This window comes from Conger conger, chromosome 8 (genome assembly GCF_963514075.1).
Source record: "Conger conger chromosome 8, fConCon1.1, whole genome shotgun sequence".
Classification (NCBI taxonomy): domain Eukaryota; kingdom Metazoa; phylum Chordata; class Actinopteri; order Anguilliformes; family Congridae; genus Conger; species Conger conger.
In genome coordinates this window covers 16,395,232-16,416,975 of record NC_083767.1, presented here as the reverse complement: position 1 = coordinate 16,416,975, position 21,744 = coordinate 16,395,232, and the positions used below count along the sequence as shown (strand labels likewise).

General features: G+C 45.4%; 1 protein-coding gene across 2 annotated transcripts in view; it reads left to right on the top strand.

The window, feature by feature from the left end:
* Positions 1 to 19,373, top strand: part of si:dkey-97m3.1 (fatty acyl-CoA reductase 1) — a 39,316-nt gene extending 19,943 nt beyond the window's left edge. For both annotated transcript variants that reach the window (XM_061251713.1, XM_061251714.1), the window contains exons 3-12: positions 5,301 to 5,476; positions 7,375 to 7,554; positions 7,958 to 8,135; positions 9,751 to 9,795; positions 10,329 to 10,447; positions 11,653 to 11,720; positions 13,779 to 13,950; positions 14,461 to 14,590; positions 16,211 to 16,338; positions 16,746 to 19,373. In XM_061251713.1, coding sequence (XP_061107697.1) covers positions 5,301 to 5,476; positions 7,375 to 7,554; positions 7,958 to 8,135; positions 9,751 to 9,795; positions 10,329 to 10,447; positions 11,653 to 11,720; positions 13,779 to 13,950; positions 14,461 to 14,590; positions 16,211 to 16,338; positions 16,746 to 16,908 — 1,359 coding nt within the window. In that variant the 3' untranslated portion in view covers positions 16,909 to 19,373. The remainder of the gene's footprint in view (positions 1 to 5,300; positions 5,477 to 7,374; positions 7,555 to 7,957; positions 8,136 to 9,750; positions 9,796 to 10,328; positions 10,448 to 11,652; positions 11,721 to 13,778; positions 13,951 to 14,460; positions 14,591 to 16,210; positions 16,339 to 16,745) is intronic.
* The last annotated feature ends 2,371 nt before the right edge of the window (positions 19,374 to 21,744 follow it).

Genomic DNA, 21,744 nt, shown 5'->3' with positions numbered 1-21,744 from the left:
GATCGTTGTAGCATTGTAGCATCGTTGTAGCATTGCAATTGTACACTGTAGCTTACAGCAGTGTTGTAGCCTTGTTTTGGAACAGCATGTATGGTTGCATTACCATAGTGCTGAGTATTATAACCTTGCTTGGGTACTGTGTGTGGGTTAGCATTAGCATAGTGCTTAGCGTTGTGGCCTTGCTTGGGTGTACACACACACACACACACACACACACACACACACACACACACACACACACACACACACAGCCGGAGGTACAGGAGGCCGGGGTCTGACTGGCACAGTGCGACAGCACTTCTGTGAGGCTCCTTACTGTCATATCCCACAATGCCCTTCTCTGCTGCTCCCGAACAAAGACGGAGCAAAGGCCCACTCTTTACATCGCTCCCTTTCTTTCCCTTCACAAAACACTGCCCTCTCTGTGCAAACACAGGCCTGTCTGTCCGTCTGTCCGCCTGTGCCCGTGTGCCTATGCACCCCCTCACCCTCCCAGTCTTCACCTCGTTTGCTCTCATCACAATTCGTTCCTTGTGCCTCGTAAGCTTTGAGAAATCGGAAAAAAATGTTTTGTACGAGTCTTCCACAGCAGACAGACCTACAGTCCAGTCTGTCGTTGATATCAGATGTGTTACTGCGGCGATATTTTAATGGTGAGTCAGTGTTAAACCGGGGCTTATTGCAGTAGCACATTGGATAAAAGCAGTGTCATCTCTTCACCTGGAAAGCTCTGGGTTTAGTCATCGGTTTCCTTGCCTATTCCTCTCCTAATCGGCCCTTTCTCATCTTCCTTTCACCTCTTCCCTTTGCTGTTCATTTTTTACTCTCTGGTTCTCTCTCGCTCTCTTGTTCTCTCAGAGGGAGTTGTTTTTAGTTGGTCTTGTTTTTAGATCTTTTGTAATTTGATGTTATCATCAAAAACATCAAGTCGCTCTCTCTGCTGCTCCTCTCTCCTTCCTTCCCTCTCTCCCTCTCCTCTCTCCGCCGCTCTGTCTCCTTCCCTCTCTCCTCGGTCTGTGTCGATGACTCACCGCTCTGGTATCTCCCGTCTCTCTCTCTCCAGCTCCTGACCTTTTTTTGCGAGAGTGCGAGACGCAAATCCTTTCATTCCCCTCACTCAGCCCCGGCCCGCTCCAGGGCCCCGGAGAGACCCGCCATCTGCACACCGAGACCGGCTCGCTGCACAGAGATACTGCCCACTGCGCCCCGTGGCGTCTATTATGGGCCGCAGAGCCTGTGCATTCAGCGTAACCGTGTTTCAGGAGATGAAACTAAAGTTCACGTCTTGGTTTCCTTAGTGAAAGCGCAATTCAAGTTTATTTGCCTTGCTGTGTGACCGAAAAGTCCAGAAAAATCAGCAATCTTTTTACCATCACAGCTGGCATTCCCTCCCTCTCCGTAACCATTTTCCCGGACTCTAACCATATGAGGCAGTTGTGATTCACCGGGAAAATATGATTGCAACCGTTTTTTTGTTTTTTCGGTCCAGAAGTTTCCTGCTCTGGGACGTCGTGCTGCAGTCCCGTCACTGTGAGGTTTGTGGTGAGGAGGGGGGCGGGGGGGGGGGGGGGGGGTTTGTGCCAAAACTCGGGGCGTGTTGATCTGTTGCCTGGTTACGCAGCTTCAAGAGGAAGTTGCACTGGTGTCACCGCATGCAGTTGGGCTTTATGTACACAGTTTAATAGGCTGTGGAAATCTGTGATCCTCACCACGCAAAGAGATTCTGTTCCTCCTGTTTTCTTTTATATTTGTGGATGTTGAAATGATGACAGGCCTACCCTTGCTGTGCTGAAATTTCAGAGCGTTAGGTCTTCCATTTCTCAAGCACTATTTAATGACTAGTGTGCTGTAACTTTTATATTTTCGCATTCATTTTGTATGGTTTCTTATCTGATGGGCAGCCATTTCTGGCTTTAAGTTGACCCACAGAGCTGAAGATTGTGGGTGCAGCTTGGCCTGTAGCATGCAGCACAGAACAGCTCAGCACTGCTATAGCGTAGCGCACGGCAGCATAACTACAGCATAGTTCAGGACCGCTACAGCTCAGCACTGCTATAGCGTAGCGCACGGCAGCATAACTACAGCATAGTTCAGCACAGAACAGCTCAGCACTGCTATAGCGTAGCGCACGGCAGCATAACTACAGCATAGTTCAGCACAGAACAGCTCAGCACTGCTATAGCGTAGCGCACGGCAGCATAACTACAGCATAGTTCAGGACCGCTACAGCTCAGCACTGCTATAGCGTAGCGCACGGCAGCATAACTACAGCATAGTTCAGCACAGAACAGCTCAGCACTGCTATAGCGTAGCACACGGCAGCATAACTACAGCATAGTTCAGCACAGAACAGCTCAGCACTGCTATAGCGTAGCACACGGCAGCATAACTACAGCATAGTTCAGGACAGCTACAGCTCAGCTCTCCACAACATGGTTATGACTGGACACAGATATAGCCCAACACAGCGCAGTGTGCTGGGCTTTTGTTCTCTCTCTTTTCCCCACCAGCAGCCATTTTTGTTCATCGTGCACTACCTTTTCAAACTGTTAGCTGACTATAGCGGCGAATAGAGAAAAACGTTAGCTGAACAGAAAAAGAAAAATACGTTGGTAAACGCTAATATTGAACGCACGTCAGGATGCCCGGATGAAGCCATGTGCAGATAGAAAGTTGCGATGGAGAGAGTAGGGGTAGTTGCTGAAATGTTCTCTGGAAATGCAGTCCAGCAGGAAGTTCTGGGGGGTGAATGGCTGGAAGCTCCTGAAGTGGTGTGTAAATAACAGGCGAGTGTCGTAAGACAGGCATGTGAATCCCCCGGGTGAGGGACGGCTGTAGGTGGAATCCAACCTGTAGGTTTCTTCCCTCAAGAGCTGCTGCAGGGCATGGCTGTAGCCCTTTCAGTAAAGGTAATTACTTCCTTCAAATTCTGCCCCATAGCTGTGTGACACACACCTGGGGGAATTTGTGAAAGGCTGTCCTTTTGGATCCTTTTGGTAGATTTTACTCCAGAATTGGGAATATATTGCACTGTATGAATCGTAGGTGATCATAATTTAGTCAATTATTTAGAAGATGCTTTTATCCAGAGCAACTGAGTTGATTTAGACTAAGCAGCAGACAATCCCTCCTGGAGCAATGTAGGGTTAAGGCTGTGTGGTTCTAATCTTGGCAATACCAGGGCTTCAACCACTAACCTTCTGGGTCCCAGTCAAGTACCTTAGCCACTAGGCTACAGGCTGCCTCGTGTCATGGGAAAGGACAAATGACAATTAGTTGCCAATGTTTGTCACGAATGGTTTTCCGAGCCACAAATGTCCAAGGAGGGACTACATACAGAAATCCCCTGATGAGTCTTTCCGAGTTTGGCGTGACCTGGAATGTCATGTATGCATCAGTGCATGTTTGCATGTGCTCTTCAGTCCCCAGATCCCAGATCATTGCTCTAAACATAGCAACTATCTTTTACCTTATTAACCACCAGCAACATCACGGAGGAATGTTTTTTCAGCGGGAAGTACCTTCGTTGATACTGAGTTAGCGAACTTAATGGTCATTTACTGTAATATTTGTGATATAATTAATATTTGATTGTGAATTGTAGGTACAGTCCCATACGCCTTCTAATTTGCCATGTTACTGTGCGAGAGTGTATATATACATTACCATGACTCATATGGTGTAAATTACCATGACTTATGTACACCACATGAGTCATAGTAATGTGCATCACTTGTTCACGCTGAGAGTTGAGACATCTCACATGAACGGCGACTGATGGTGGAAATATTAACGCCTCTAAACCTGTAGACCCATATGCCTGTGCACCGGTTACGACTGTACACCCATATACAGTGCAGTCCATGAGTATTTGAACAGTGGTACCATTTTTATTATTTTGACGCAATACTCCAGCATGTTGTATCTGAAATGAAACCATGACTATGAGGTTAAAGTACAGACTGCCGCCTTCAGGTTTGAGGGCATTTACACCCATATCAGGTGATCAGTATAGGAATTACAGCCCTGTTTATGCGCAGTAAATGTAATATATTGTTTCTGTTAGTAAGGTGTATGCAATTGCTTCCATATTTATGCGGTATTATCACACATGATGGCTTCCCTGTCTGTCGTTGGCACAGCTTTGGTCCTCATGTTGGCAAATGCCTGTAACAGACTCTAGTCAATCAAAAGCCAAGACTCAAGGCTAGATGTTGAAAGCCTTCTTATACCTGCACGAAGGAAGTGCCTGAATATGCCTGGCTCATCGGAAAATGGATGAAGCCAACAGTCAAATTACTTTTGGTCCTCTAAAATGGAGGTGTAAATACCCTGGAATTAAACATTAGTCTGCACTTTAGCCTCATATTGTTTCTTGTAAAATCCAATATGCTGGAGTACAGAGTCAAAAGAACAGAAATTTTACTACTGTCCAAATACTTTGGCTGTACTGTGTCTGCAGTGGACCCATATGTCTGTAGTGGACTGTAGTAGACCCATGTGTCTGTAGTGGACCCATGCGTCTGCACTAGACCCGTACGTCTGTACACGAGTAAGCTTGACGGGTGTATACATGCCCCAGCATGCACTGGCACCGAGACGTTTAGCTCCCTCATCAGTCCCTGCTGACTGACCCAGATGATGGCGTGTTGCTGTGGCTAATGACTGCTGTAAAACGCTGACTCAATCTGAAGTGCTTTTGCTGTTGTGCTGCTGATGCCGTCGTGTCCCAGAAGAGGCTTTTCTTAGCAAGGCCAGGTCTTCATGCATTACTGTACAGCTGCTCAACACTGGAGACAATCTGCAGGGAAATGAACCTTTTGAATAGACAGTGAAAAGGTGTTTGAGTGTTTGTGCTTCTGAGTGTGTGATGTGTGTGCCTGTGAATAGTCGGGACTCATTGTGGATGTGTGCGCTTATTGTGTTTGTGCATGTGTGTGTGTGTGTTTCTGATTGCGCAGTATGTATGAGTAGGTGTGCAGTGTGTCACTACACGCGTGTATGATGTTGTGCAATGTGTGACCCATGTGCTCTGTTTTGCAACAGTGACTGTGCGTGTTGTGTAGTGTGTAACCAGTGTGCTCTGTATTACAGGTGTGTAGTGTGTGTGTGTGTAACCTGTTCTCTATTACAGCTGTTTGACCGTGTGTGTAGTGTGTGTTATTGTGTAGTGTGTGTGACCCATGTGCTCTGTGTATTAGAGGTGTGTGTGTGTGTGTGTGTGTGTGTGTGTGTGTGTGTGTGTGTGTGTGTGTGTGTGTGTCCTGTGTAGTGTGTAACCCGTGTTCTCTGTATTACAGCTGTTTGACCGCGTGCGGGAGGATGATCCAGACTTCCACAAGAAGATCGTGGCGATCAGCAGTGAGCTGATGCAGCCGGGCCTGGCCATCAGCCCAGAGGATGTGGAGAAACTCTGCTCCTGTATCAATATCGTCTTCCATTGTGCCGCCACCATCCGATTCGATGAGCCACTCAAGTAAGCTCCGCCCTCTTCCCTGTTCCCCGCAATCCCACAATCCCCCAGTGTCAGATATGAGGTTTGCACTGAAATGGCACAATGATATCACATTTGTGACAACCGAGCTAGATGCTGACCCTCCAACTAAAAGTCTGCTTCAGTGTTCTATATTGTGACATCACCCCAACTCCACTTCAGTGTTCTCTGTTGACATCATACACCGTTTCAGTTGCCAATGTTATGACATCATACAGTCTCTGTTTGTGTTTTTTGTGACCTCACATTTACTCTTCCATCAGAGAGCAACGAGAGTGAGACAGAGACCCAACTCGGAGCCTAATTTGTTCCGTGCCTAAATTTTCTTAAGCAGACGGGTCTCTCGGAAGGTTTTTTTTACAATGAGCTGTTACTTTCGCACGGGTCGTTGGAGTAATAAGGACTCAAAGTTCAGATCCTAGATTGTTAGGTATGAAATGGACGGTTTACTTGGGTGAAATATAGCGTTAACACAGAGAACATCTATTTATCTCGCAGTTGTTCACCATCGCACGTTCGCCGTGTCATGAAACTGTATTTTCTCCAGTTTTTCTCAGAGGAACAGCAGACTTAACTGCACGTGGCACTTCCCAGCCACTTCATGGCACTTCGCGTAAGGCTAGGCTAAAGCCTGATAGGAGCTGATGGTTGACAGCCCTCTCTCCTAATCTCTTTGCTTCCGTGTTCAGTCTTGCCATTACAACGACTTCGACTACATGCAGCTAGCGTTCGATTACTGAACTACCTGTAAAAGCACTGTGTCAATATGTTTTTGTTGAAAAGCTGAATAAGTGGAGTCTGTTGGAGTATGCTGCGTGGTTCTACAGCTCTATGCTCTCCCTGTGTGTTTTCCTCTGTTTATTGTTCAGAAGAGATGTTTTTCTGTTATCCCATCGCTCAGCTGATTTACTGCCTCTGCTGTCTGCTTTCTCTCCAGGTGATAAATGATTCACAAAGCTAATGGCTGTAGGAACTCATCACCGGGTTTAGGATGGATGTAGAGAGAAAAGGGGCATTAGAGATTTGTGTGTGTGTGTGTGTGTGTGTGTGTGTGTGTGTGTGTGTGTGTGTGTGTGACTGCGGCTGGGTGTGACCGGGTGTGTGCGCAGGGGGGTGGGGATGACTCATTAGCTTTGAGTAGTAGCTCCGTTTTAACTGGATCTTTGGCTCTGCGCAGTTAGTCCGCTGTCTCGACCCACACGGCACTCAATCAGTTTTCATTGCTTTCTCTCTCTCCCTCACTCTGTCATTCTCTTGCTCTCCCATTCCCTCCCTCGTTCCTGTGATTTGCTGTGTGTGCCAGGAGGCTGCCCTGTCTGGGAAGTAGTGAAGTCAAAAGCTGTCAGATGCTGTGAGAAGCATGCATTGCTGTTACCTCAGGCCTGGGGCCTAGCTTAGCATAGTGTAGCTGTGTGTTGTCTTTGTGCAGAACTGGGGCCTAGATAGCATAGCCTAGCCTTCACTAGGGGAACTAGTTCCAGTCCTGGGGCCTAGCTTAGCCTTCACTAGGGGAACCCAGTCCAGTCCTGGGGCCTAGCATAGCTTAGCCTTCACTAGGGGAACCCGGTCCAGTCCTGGGGCCTAGCCTAGCTTAACCTTCACTAGGGGAACCAGTTCCAGGCCTGTGGCCTAGCCTAGCTTAGCCTTCACTAGGGGAACCAGTTATTGTCCTGAGGGCTGCGTCTGTCTGTTGGCTCAGATCTCGGGAAGTGCACTGTTATCTTTGCTCTGTACTGTACTAAAGGTGGGCATGCACTATATGACTTAACATAATGGCGAGAACAGACCATTCAGCCCAGCAATGCTCACCTTTTCTTACGACTAAGTGTACCTACTGCTTAGCTTGTAAGCTGTGAGTGACGGCCTTGCCCCTCCCTCAGACACGCCGTGCAGCTGAACGTCATGGCGACGCAGCAGCTCTTGAGTCTGGCGCAGAGGATGCAGCAGCTGGAGGCCTTCATCCACGTGTCCACCGCCTACGCCAACTGCAACCGCCACCACATCGACGAGGTCATCTACCCCCCGCCCGTCCAGCCAAAGAAGCTCATCGACTCGCTCGAGTGAGTGCCGGCCTGTGTGTGTCTGTGTGTGTCTGTGTGTGTCTGTGTGTGTCTGTGTGTGTCTGTGTGTGTCTGTGTGTGTGTGTCTGTCCTTCGTGTTCCGTTCTCTTATTTTGGAATTTCACAATGATAACTTTTTTTAAATGTAGCTAGTTATGGGAGAATGCGTTTCAGTTAAAGTTCTGTAAGAATGAAGTTCCTTCCTTTTATAGAGTGGAAATGACATCAAATGAGCCCATTAGACACTGAAAACATGCATCTACAACATTTCAATTTGCTCGTTTTTGTAAACGACTTGCAAATTCTAAAAAAAACATTGCATTCACAGTAGAAAAAAAAAATAGAGCTACACTACGAGTAGTTAGTGTGGCCAGTTGTTTTACGATGGTAACCTTGGTTACAGGTGGATGGATGACAGCATTGTGCGTGACATCACGCCGCGGCTGATCGGGGACCGGCCCAACACCTACACCTACACCAAAGCGCTGGCCGAGTGTGTGGTGCAGCAGGAGAGCAGCCGGCTCAACATCGGGATCATCCGGCCCTCCATCGTGGGAGCCAGCTGGCAGGAGCCCTTCCCAGTGAGTGCTGTTACAGAAAGCTGTGCCCTGTCAGTGCCTGCCACGCCCTGCCCCTCCTGGCCACGCCCTGTTACTGCCAGCCACACGCCCCGTTACCCACAGCCACACCCCACCATTTTAACACTGAGATGGTGTGGTTTGCAGAGGAAGGAAATGTAAAAGTCCTCCTCAATAGTTTATTCCGATTAACTCGATTTGCTAATTGGCACCGTTCTTCAACCAGGAGGTAGAAATGATTGGTGACATCAGCGAGTTTATGGGTGAGGAAAAACATCGCAGCCTTGTCCTGATTGCACTATTTTCATTACTACTCAATATTTACATATTTATTTAGCATCAGAATCTCTAAGCCAGCTATTAAATGAAAGCTTGCTTTTCATTAGCTTTTTTTATAATGGATAAAGCGGTAAGATTAGAGCAGCAAATTCTTGACGTGCGCTGAAAGCTTGATGTTCTCTCTCCATGTACATATTTATTCTGCAGTACGGTATGCTGAATATAATGTTTCAGATCTGAGCGTTCTGCATTCCGAAGCCATATTGGTTTCATAGCACGGATCCGTAATTTGATATAGTGTGTTGGCGTGTAGGCAGACAGCTGATGCGTTTTTAAACGGGAAACGGTGGCACTGTGTAAACACTGTATGGTGTTAAAGTGCATATGCTAATATAAAACTGAAAATGTACACACCCTGTAATCACGATGTATGGTGTAATGCGCGTATGCTAATATAAAGCTGAAAATGTACCGGCGATGTACCGGTGTGGTTTAAAGTGCATATGCTAATGGATGACTCCAGTGATGGCTTGATGATGAAGAGTGTGAGTGTGGGCCCTGTAATGGGGATTGAGGTGGCTCCTCTCTCTGCTCTCTGTAGTAATCTCATGCTGGGGGGGTGGGGTAGCAGGGCTCTTATGCAATGGCTCGCATGTTCTGTAGTAACACTCTGCCCGTATTCACACTCCTCTGGTAGGCTTCCCACTACAGACTACAGTATAGCCTGATTTAGACCATGTGCCTGTATTTCAGGGCCTCTTGGGTGTGTGTGTGTGTGTGTGCGCCTGTACATTAGGGTCTCTTAGGTGTGTGTGAGTGAGACAGAGATGTACTTCTCTCTGTGCAAGATGAGCTCCAAGAGCTAAAAATGTTTCCCATCCCCAGTGGGTCAAGGACTTACTCTGGTACAGACATGTCCAGCACCTCCACCAGAGAGAGAGAGAGAGAGACACACACACACACACTCACACACACACGTACAGCCCTAACGGAGGTACTAATGTGCAGGTGTGTATTCACGCACACACAGCCCTAACAGAGGCATGAATGTACATGCGGACACACACACACACACACACACAGTGCATTAGTGTTTCATGTATTTTTAAACAGCTGTGATTGCTGTTGAGAAATGGTGTTGCTAGCATTCGCGCTAATCCTGGGAGTCCTGGGACTAAACAGCGCTGGTTTTGAAGGGCTCTTAGCTTAGCTTGCGCAGGAAGATGCGTTTTAATGGTCATTTTTCCTGCTAATGCACACACTGTGGAGGCTATGATCGCCGCACTGATCGACTGGTTCCGTGGAGTCTTATGACCGGTTCTTCTTTTTCCATTCCCAGGGCTGGATCGACAACTTCAACGGACCAAGTGGCGTCTTCATTGCTGTAAGTAGCAGTGTGTATTTGCCTTGGCACAATGGGAGTTTGAGTGGTGTACAGGGCTGAAATTCTTACATGTACTGTAGGAGTGTGTTCATACAGCAGGGGTGTCGAACGCCAATCTTGGAGGCCTGCAGTGTCTACTGGTCTTCATTAAGATACTTGGTCATGTTGAAACATAAGTCAATGATTGGCTAAAGAATCCACATGCATTGTTCTCAAGGCCTTAATTGGCTGCTGATCGAAAAGAAAGCACAAATGCCTGCAGACATGCATGGCCCTCCAGGACTGGAGTTTGACACCCCTGTCATACAGTTAAGCTCCTCTGGGCAGGGGACGTCTGTTGCTTTTAGGGCGGTTGCCTCTGGGATATTTTTGGGACAGATGATTAAATTGTGCGTGTGAACAAAGGTTAACAGCCCAAAATGATGATAGAGGAGCGGTGATGTCGATATCGTGTGCGCTGAGCTGTACTTCCTGTGTGCTGAGCTGTACTTCCTGTGCGCTGAGCTGTACTTCCTGTCTCTGTGGTGGTGTAGGCGGGGAAGGGAATCCTGCGCACCATGAGGGCCAATAACGACGCCGTGGCCGACCTGATCCCCGTGGACACGGTCGTCAACCTCACCCTGGCTGTGGGCTGGTACACCGCCGTGCACAGGTGAGGTATCCACACCTAATAACACACCACACTTAAGTTATACACGCCTAATAACACACCAACTACACACACCTGAGTTATACACACCTAATGACTCACCTGAGTTATACACACCTAATGACTCACCTGAGTTATACACACCTAATGACACGCCTGTTATGCAAACCTACTACACATCCCTACAACACATATGTGAACTACACAGGTGAAATTAGACGCCTCAGCTACACGCACCTGAACGACACCTGAACTATACTAGTGCACACACACACACTGCACAGGTGACAATCAAACCAGCGGCTCTACCTGCACCTTGCTTTAGGGGGTGCTCTCTTTCTGAACTGAAGGCAGTTTATTTTCACTGACGTCAGCGCTGGTGGCCAGTGTGCGTGTGTTTATAGGGCCGTTCAGTGCCGCGGTTTGGACTAGCGGTCGCCATGCGACATGGGCGTGTGTGACGCCTATCAGCGCCTCGCCATGGAGACGATTGCTAGGTGGTTGTGTTGGTGTTGGTGTTGGGTAGGACAGAGGGCAGCGGAGTGGGCGGGCACGGTTGTTCGTTTTTTATTTATTTTTGTTTCTGATGAGGCTTTAATGAATTCAGCACGGTGTCAACTTGGTCTGAATATTCCTCCATTATCTCACTCTCCAGGGGAATCTGGCCTTAATGGAATATTCTACACTCTTTCTTTCTTTTAATAATAATTCAGACCCGCGGGCCCTGTTCTGAGCGATCTGTGCCACATTAGTGTACGTTTATGTAACTGAGAAATGTGTGTAGGTGTTAGTGACAGCACTAAAGGGGGTGTGAATACAAGGGGGCAAGAATACAACAGTGACCTCTCTGACCTGTGACCTAGACTGCACGGTGTATTGGATGTTTATCGTCATCGAGATGCCATCATGCGTCAAACGCATCGCAACAGACTGCTTGAACTGCGCGGAGTAGTGTTTAAATTGTTTTGTTAAATTGATCAGCTGTTGGAAATAATATATTTGATCCAATTAATAGGTTATACATTGTCTGGGGTCGATGTTCGTAGTGTGCAGAAAGACATTAGAACTGCACAGTTCAATCTTTGTGTATTTATTTTGTTTATCGCAAGTCATATCCTCATTGCAATATTCAACAACGTTATCTCATTGTCTCATTACGTGCAGCCCTACCGTGAGCCCTCTGACCTCTGACCTCTTGTCCATTTCAGACCAAAGTCAGCGATGGTGTACAACTGCACGACAGGCGGAATCAACCCCTTCCACTGGGGGGAGATCGGTAAGTGGCTGGACATAGAAACGCTTTCTCAATCTTGCATCAACATCCTAGAAACACTTGGGGTGAGTCCCAATACTCAAGTATCCTGCTTTCCTTGGTTCATCTCCTCCACCCCAACCCCCAGATACATTTTTCAGAGTAATGAGACACACCCATTCAGTTCAGTTGGGATGGCAGTTTTGGGCCATTGTCATAGTGATCTTTCCTTTTAAATGCTTACTCAATGTTGCGTCAACATCCTAGAAACTCTTGGTATTCAGCTGGGAACCACCTTGTTGGGTAACAATTCTGGGCTGTTGTCGTCATGGTGATCGCTCCTCTAAAGCCAAAGGTGTGGCACTGGGGTTTCTGCAGTTTTACTCAAATGGGTGTTACCCAAGGCTTACAGCCTTGTCCTGTCTAATTCCCTTCCTCCACCGAGACCGGTTTTGGTTCTTAGCGCTATAGCTGTTAGCGGCCCATCACACCTTAGGGAGTATTTTGTACTTGCTTGACAAACTTGTGAAAACATGCTCAGCCACTGAGAACTAACTGGAGAAATGGTGGCTGTCTGCCCCCTGCTGGTTGGATGGGTAAGTGCATTTCAGGCGTGAGAGACTTTCCTTTTCGGTGACTTGTTTTTAGTTTGCTCAAACTACTCTGTACTTCGAAAGTTGGCCACACTAAAAGGCCACTAGAGTAGCGAACATGATTATTTGCCACTGGAGACCTTTTGCTTTTAGCCTTTGTGGCACTCTCAGCATGTCTGAGACACTACCCACTCCATCCAGGATAAATATTATCTTTTTATATTTAATCAATTTGGCCTGTAATTAATTGTACAAAAATGTACTCTACCAATAAACTGAAGTAATGTCATAAAAGCAGGCCTATTGCATTGTGACACCACTGAAGTAGGCCTATTGTGGGCCTATTGTACTGCAGTATCACTGAAAAGTGGCCCCATTGTGATATCACAAACCCGCAGAACAATAGTTCTGCAGTGCTTTGGGCCGCAGACTGTAGAGTAGACGGATCTGAATAATTTAATGTGGGTGCTTTTTTCTTTTCTTTTTTTTTTTTCTTTTTTGTATTGAATGCCAATAGATTTATTTAACCTAGAATAAAACTTGTAAGAAATATGTAGCTATACACGCCTTAAAATAAAATGCGTGTGGTACCAATATAGCCCTGGTTATATATGCACTGTAAATATTGTCACGTATATGTAAAACACTTTTGTTCTTAATAAAACCTGTATGGTTATTATAGAAGTCCTGAATTATTTACATGCACTTATTATTTAAAGTGTTTATTCACTGTGCAAATGAAAAAAGGCACACCGCCAAGCGTAGTGGTGAGATTATCATTACCTATGCAACTGTCATGATTATTGTGGTCATGGGACTTGAATAACAAGGCTCATAAAAAGACTGGTACATAAGACATGCAGCTCAATGTAACGTCACAAACTCTGATTGGCTAGAACATTTCTTTTTACATATTTGACGTACTTGACGATGTACAAATACATGGGCCTAGTCTGTATGTGAGTCTAGCGGTGTGGACGGAACAGAAGGCTTTAGTGAGAAGGGCTTTGTTCATCTGACTGCAGTTATGCTTTGTCCCCTGTACTGTGGCTTGCATCCCAAGAGTGTGGCACAGACCTGTGTGAAATGCATGAGTCATGAGTTTTTTGTTCTTGGGACATGGGGAGGGGGGTCACTGATCAAGTGCTTCCCATACTGTGCTTACAATCTGGCCCACTAATATCACACACACACATTCAGAGATGTCGAGTGCCTATGGGGATCCCTAGTGGCCAGGATTCTTGACTGGGACCGGGAAGGTTGGTGGTTCAAGCCCCAGTGTTGGTCCTTTTGAGTAAGGCCCTTGACTCCGCATTGCTGCAGGGGGTATTGGCCCCTGCTTAGCCTAATCAACTGGCTTTGGATAAAAGCATCAGCTGTAATGTAATGAAAGCGTGAAACTGCTTGTGATGATTAGCATGGCAATTCTAGCCCAAATGTTACACACACACACACACACACTCTAACCCCGTGTCCTGTCTGGTCTCAGAGCACCACGTGATGTCCACCTTTAAGAGGAACCCTCTGGAGCAGGCCTTCCGCCGGCCCAATGCCAACATCACCTCCAACTACCTGATCAACCAGTACTGGATCCTGGTCAGCCACAAGTTCCCCGCCCTGCTCTACGACCTGTACCTGCGCCTGTCCGGACAGAAGCCCCAGTAAGGACTTTCATAAAGCAGGATTACCCAGTCATTTTGATTGGTATAGCACTTTATGGCACTCTTGACCTTCTATTTTCTCAACCAAATGCAATCCTCCTTTTCCTGTCCACGTTGGAAACTGCCTGTATTGTAGCACAATTACAGAGCAACATCACTATAGCAACACATTTTATTTGCTGTTGTGCCTTCCTGCCCTTTTCCCGTACCGTCCCAAAAGTGCCGTTTTGGCGTCTCCTGTCTACCTTGATCCATGTGAACACGGCATTAGCTTGGTAATTGCATTGGGTAAAAGCCGGAACAGCTTTTTACTACCAGTTTGACTTTTTCCAGGTTTCCGGGTTTTACTGAGTGCATGTATCCAGCTATTGTAACTCTGTAATCCTGCTTATGTTGCTTTGTGAAACCGGGCCCTGGAGGTCCACATACAACATCCAAATGAAACGGTTTTCACTGATTGTTAGTCTGCTTTGTATAGATGGATATTTGAGTGACCTCTCTGTCTCTCAGGATGATGAGGATATTTAACCGGCTGCACAAGGCCATTGGGTTGCTGGAGTACTTCAGTAATCAGGACTGGGAGTGGAACTCCGAAAACATGAGCATGCTTCTGAGTCAGCTGACCCCTGAGGACAAGAAGGTATAGGCCTCCAGCCCCTTCCCATCATGCCGTTCACCTGCAGTAAGGAAACCAGTGAGCAAAGGATGGAATTTAGATGACTACAGGCCTGGAAATCTGGGACCCAGAGATGGTTTGATGCTGACAAACTAATTTGGCCTTGATTTAGCTCTGGTTTCACCTGAATATAGCCTGGGTACATCTGAGTGGGCTGGAAACCTTTTACTTGTCAACCAAATATAGCTGGGTTTTCACCTGAACGTCTAGATATCTAGACGTCTCCAGACCTACTTAGCTAGCCTGGTGACCCAGCTATATTTGCTTGAAAAGTGAAAGCTTTCTAGCCGACTATGATGTATCCTGGCTATATCCAGGTGAAACCTGTACTAAATTGGGGTTAAATTTGTCTGTTTATGTTCCAGCCGTCTAGAAGTCTAGATTCTGTATTTTGCCCCCTGGGAAACCACAGCACTAAACCAGCATCAGATTCTCTACGGCGGGGGTGTCCAATCTTATCCGAACGGGGCCAAACGTGGGTGTAGGTTTCGGTTATAGCGAAGAGCTACAACACCAATTTTGACCTTCATAAGTAGAATTGGGTGTCTTAGTGCTGCGATAAAACAACAACCTGCACCCACACAGGCCCTTTTCCGTTCAGACTGGCAGGCCCTCGTCTGTGGTAACCAGAGGGGCAGGTCTTTTGTTCCTTCCATCGTATGTACCTCATTACTCTGGGAAGAGCTGGTTGGTGGGCGAGTTTATGAATATTCAAGAGGGTGTGCCCGTTGCAGAACACCTGTTGCCACTGGCATTGTTCTTGGTTGTGTGCTTTCTTGAATATTCAAAAGGAATATTTTAACGCCTGTAGTGTAGTGGATTTTTATCGGTGTGTACACGTACATGGTTAGGGCCGTCTAGTCACCATTGAGCATCTGTCCAGTGTGCGGTTTTGTTCCTTTACTGTGAAACAAACGGTTCTGCAGTTTTTGGTGACAGTGCGTATGACATCATATCCGGAAAGGTTCACAAATTAAAGTATCCCAAAAAATAAACCAGTTCTTAAATTGGGTAATAAAATAAACAATTTGCTGTAAATAAAATAAAAACAATAAAAACAAAAAAATAATAAATTTTTATAATTATCATAATGTTATGTTATGGGTCTTGGTTAGAGAAGACGGAGATGGTCTGGTTTCGTTTTCGGTCTTAGTCTTTTTAAATGCACAGGTAAATGCCCTGTCTTTTCCCCCTGGGCTGGGAATCTTCAAAGGACATTCAAGACCAAATTTAACTTGACCTCTACCTCCTGTTCCAATTCTCTGCACTTGCTCGTACTTTCCTGCCTTGAGTGGAACATTGTGTACCAGACAATGGCCAAATACTGTATGTTTCAAAGTGATTATATAATTAATAAATATATAATCAATTATTATATAATTTATTTATTCTATGAGTACAATTTGAAAGCAGACTTCTGCAGATCCTTAAGAATTCGTACTTAAACTTCGCCAACGAAATTGTCAAGTTGTTAATCTTTTTTTTTTTCAGACCCAAATAACTAACTGGTCTTGTATTTATTTCTCATGACATTTGGTTTCAGGAATGAATATGAAGTATAATATTTGTGTCCTTCGCTTTCAGACGTTTAACTTTGATGTGCGGCAGCTGAACTGGCCCGAGTACATCGAGAACTACTGCATCGGCACCAAGAAATACGTCCTGAACGAAGACATGTCCGACATCCCCGCTGCGCGACAGCACCTGAGGAAGTGAGAACGCGTCCTCTCCTCCTTTCTTCTCCTTCGCCTCTTCCTCTCTTCCACACTGAAATAAATGAGTGTTTGTTTGTTTGAAGACATTTGTGATCTGCTTCGGTGGAAAAACTGCAAAACGTATGACACTAAAAGTGGGGGGGGAAAAATGCTGATTCTAATTTTGAAATAAATTATTGGAACTGTTTTTGAGGAAAGATCCGTTTCAGTAGACTTTTATAAATATATGAAACGGCCAATTTAGTGTGTTGTAGTTTCTTTTTTTTTACACATATGTACAAGAAATTGATCTTGCAGTATATTTTTAGAATGCATTACATTTTTCCCTGTACAGTGTATAGGTAATAGTGTTTAAATATTGAAATGCTGGTCGCTGAAGTCCTCCTCTCGCTCCCTCCCCCCAGGCTGAGGAATATCCGCTACACGTTCAACACGCTGCTGCTGGTGTTCGTGTGGCGCGTGTTCATCGCCCGCTCTCAGATGGCCCGGAACATCTGGTCCTTCGTGGTGAACCTCTGCTTCAAGTTCCTGTCCTACTTCCGAGCGTCCAGCACCCTGACTGCCTGAGAGGGCCATCCTGCTCCCCAGCATCGGTCTGCCCAACCTGCTGGTCTCACCCACTGCCAGCATCTCTGCCCAATCCAGCGTTACTCACAACCTGACCCGACCTGGCCCCACCCCCATTCAACCAGGCACTGCCCCTCCCTCAACTCTTCCTTGCCCTGCCCCCACTTAACCTGACCCCCCCCACTCACTTCCTCAATCTGGCTCCATCTCACCCCCACTCACAACCTGACCCTGTCCTCTGACCACTGAACAGCACTGATCATATTCCCCGCATGTCACCCTCCATGATCATGACTCCATGACTTGTCATCAAATGGCAAATGTGTTGCAGCTGTCTGTAATGTTACTTAATTCCTCTTTTTTTGAAAGACTTCTGTAAATCTATTAATTATGCAAGGGTAACAACTCACTAGACTGTGTGACATGTCTGTTTTGTTGTAGTGTTTCCAATGCCTTCAAACGCAGATGACGATGATGATGATCCACATTTTACTTGAATAATGATGGTGTTCGTTTTGAATGACGGTTTTTGAACCCGAGTTGTTTGACGTCCAAGGTCGCGGTGTTTTTTTTATGTCCTTCCTGTCGCCTGGGTTTTAGTTTATGGTGTTGAGCTACTGCAGGACTGGTAGTCAAATTGCACCATGATCACTGGGAATGTGCAAAACCAGAAATGTCCAGGCTCTGGGACTGCAGCACCTTTAATTATAAGATGTTTTATTTACATGTATTTTGTTTTAATTTTGTGTTTTGTAAGTTGCAAGTGCTTTTGGGTCAGTGTTGGAAGATTGATTTGGACTGCTTGCTTGTGCAGTGACAGCAGTTGTGTGAAAGGCAGGCTACCCGCTCAACATTAGCAGGAACATACAGACTTCCTAGAGTGATGTTTAAATACTTGAAAGTCCTGTATTAATCTTGTGTGTGTGTTGAACCAAAATGAATGAACATTCGGGAAAAGCAAAGGACGTTTCGTGCCTGGATTTTCTTACAGGAGTGGGGTGGGATATGTAGTTCTTCCTCTTCCAAACCAGCATGTAGTTCATTCCATCATTGCACTGTGCTCTTGAAGACATTGGGTTCCTCAGTCGGGAGGCAGGGAGGGTTCTTTGTATGTACATATAGTGTTCAATACAGTGTATAATTAATTGTGTAATTACCAGCATCTGTATTAAGCTTTTGGAGGAAAAGGAGTGTGGACAGACCTCCCTACTGCCCCTAATGCCTTCTCACTTGTCCCCATCATACTTGGCCATCTGTCCTCTGTGTGTGTTTCGCCTTTTCCGACTGTCCTCCTGTTCCTCACGGTCCCCACTTCGCTGGTATATTGAGCTGCGAGTTAATGGGGACCTAGGAGAGGTGTAAAACCCTCCTGCAGAACCCAAACGCTCATTTTAACCCTCCTGCCACCCCACTAATCAAGGTGACCTAATACATACTCACACTCATACTACCTGATTGTCGACTTTTACAATGTTTCAGTGTCAGAGACCCCTGTGGAAGCAGCGTGATGCTGACAGACAGCCTGTATCCCACACCACCTGACCAACTTAATCAAATCATTGATTAATTGCATCAAGACACATCCATTATAAATATGGACTTAGTTGAGTGTACATATTGAACTGCCATTATGAATTAACATTAAGGACCACATTATGCATGAGTCATAAAAGGCAATGAATGCAGGACAAAACGCATCCAAACCAAATGCAGACACATTAAAAAAATGTAAATACAATTCAAAACGCAACCCAAACCGGGCTATACACCTGCATGAGCCTCACCTGACTCCACACTGACCTGTCAGTCAACATTCCATAGCTCTGGTCCTTAATGAATGACAGAACCACTACTCATTCTTTAATAAAGAGCCACCCCTTAGCATAGCTTATCATGACTCCCTCCCCACTGCGAGCAGGAAGTCTGGGAGAAAAGCACACAGAGTGACCGCATGTATGACATCACTTCCCTCCAGTAAAGCAGCATTCCACAGGATGTACCTGCCAGTGAAGCACCATGTTGTCTTAAACCTGTGAACACCCCCGACTACAACAGAGCACAGAAACACAGCTCTACTGCCATTTCCGTCCTCAACACACACACACACACACACACACACACACAAATAGATATAGAGTCCGTTCCAGATTAAATGTACGGCTACAAGAAATACTGACCAATTAGAGGATGAGAATTCTAACTTGAGAAGAATCTAGACTTTTTTTATTTTTCTCCAGCAGTATTTGTACGGTCATTCGATCAATGAAACGAGCAGTCACTCTACTGTGGCAGCTGCGTGAGTAATCAGAAACCAGATCCTGTACAGCAACCAGATCTTAAGAGTCCAGTCAACCAACCGATCACATTCTGTCTCAGCATCTCCCTTTGTGTGATTTTTATCCACATGTATCATCTTAAAACCTTGTTACTGATACAATAGAAGGGAATAAAGTGATTTACCATCAGACTGTGTACTGTGATGTTTTTTCCTTATAGTACTGCCTCTTCTGGGTTGCAGTTTAACCTCTGAATAACATGACATCAGCTATTTAATTTCTTGTAGAAAGCAAAGTGCAGTTTTTGTGCTGCCACGTACAAATTGAAGCCAGAGACTTCACAGTTAGGAAAAGGGGGTGAGCCCTATACAGTATGGTCATAAAGTCCAGACCAGGGGCCTCATTTATAAAGCTGTGCATAGGATTCACGTCAAAAGGTTGCGTACGCATGAAACCCAGGATGTGCGTACGCACAAAAATATTCTGATTTATAAAACTGCACACGCACGTCCCATGCCAGTTTTCCTTTATAAATCACAATCAACTCTAAATGTGGCGCACCTTTGCCAGCTTCATGTCCCGCCCACAGTTGCCTATAAATAGGCAGTGAAACACCCCTAATGAATATGCATTTCACGAAGACGACAATGGCAAACGCTGAAAAGAAGGCCAAGAAAAGGGATTTCAGCCATTTGATTGCCTCTGAAAAGCTACAGGTGTGGGAATTATCCTGATTGATTGTAAATGACGAACAGTTCTGCACAACGAATGTGATGATGACGATGATATAATAATAATAATAATAATAATGATAATAATACACGTTATTTGTCTAGCACCATTGAAAACACAGTTACAAAATTAAGAGATAAAACGAACAAAAATCCATAACAATAAACACATAAAACATAATATATGAATATGATAACAATATATGAAACTATGCACTCGTATCTGCCCGACTGACGCATTGTAAACGGCATCAGTGCAGCGTAATTTGTCCGGCTGTTCACCATATTATTTATGAGAATACAGTTAATAACATGAAGTATTGTTTAACAATTCGTCTACATATTTGAGGGATTATTTTACAACAACATCTCCGTTTATATTTATCATCCTAAGTCATATTTTTTGGGCACTCCAGGGAGCATCAACCAAACAGCTGTTTGTTTATTTGTTGTAAGAGAGGCTTTTATCCGTTTTTGCAAATTAACTCTTCATATATGATACGTGAGGTAATATTTCGATTTATTTTACACAGTGGTATCAATTTCACACCATTTCTCGCATTTCATCCCATTGCCATCGGAGTCGCAGTTTCTCATTTCTCCAGTTAATGTGCGTACGCATGGGTCAGAGTTTCCGTGGAGGACCGCACATTTTCCCGTCAAGTTCGTTTTTTATAAATGCCAAAGTTTGCTTAGAAAGTGGCATACGCATTCTTTTGTGCATACGCAACGTTTATAAATGAGGCCCCAGGTGATTTATTGACAGTGCGGGGGCCATTACGAAGCGTGAGATTCAGCCACTCAGGACGAGGGGGAGGGCAGTAAGACCTATACTGGCACTGGAGAGCAGTCTCACAAACACTAGGCAGTGAGCTTCTGAACAGCTGGTCTGGCCCCTTAAGTTTACACCTTAAGAGAGGAGAATGGGCAGACAAGATGGCCACATGGCCACAAATAGTCTACAGTGGTTTACAACAGCGGTGTACAGAAGGGCATCTCTGAATACACAACACGTAGAACTTTCAAGTGGATGGGCTCCAGCAGTAAAGACCAAGCCTGGTCCCACTTCGGTCAGCCAAGAACAGGAAGATGAGGCTACAGTGGGCATGAGCACACCAAAACTGGAAGATTAAAGATTGGGGGGAAAAAATGTTGCCTGGTATGGTCAGAATGGGGCTTCAATGGAATGAAACCATGGATCTTTCTTTACCCAATATTTGCTTTTATGACTGTGAGATTGTTTGACACACACAGCAACTGCCTTTTTGTGTCAGGATCATGTGCCGGTAATTCGGAAGTAAATTGTGTAGTCTGCACCCTCCCAGAACACAAACATTACTGATATCACAAACAAACACACTGACACCACTGATATCAAACATTTCAATGCATTTAATCCCATATCATTTAAATTATGTTTTACCAGACCGCTGACGAGTTCTATGCAAACAAAATTACCTAGTGTGACATACAAAAAAGAGCAGTTGTTGTCCATCCATGTACTTAATTACAGCTTGAATTGTGCTCCACACCACCCAATTAACATTAATCATAACAAATAATAATATGGGATTGAGCGTCTCCATGTTATGAAGATGCAGGGTCAGATGATCACATGACCAAAACTGAGAATTTCCCCCCCCAGCTGAAGAATCAAAAACTTTCCATTTTGACTCAGAGCCGAATACTGAGACCGAAACACAGAATGCAGTTGGAACTACAGTATCCTTACCAATCTTCCACACGATGTCCCACAATCTCACCAAAAAGCTCTGAGTCATTTCAACAGAATTTCCTAAATGCATACAACCCCACCCAATGCCCCCTGC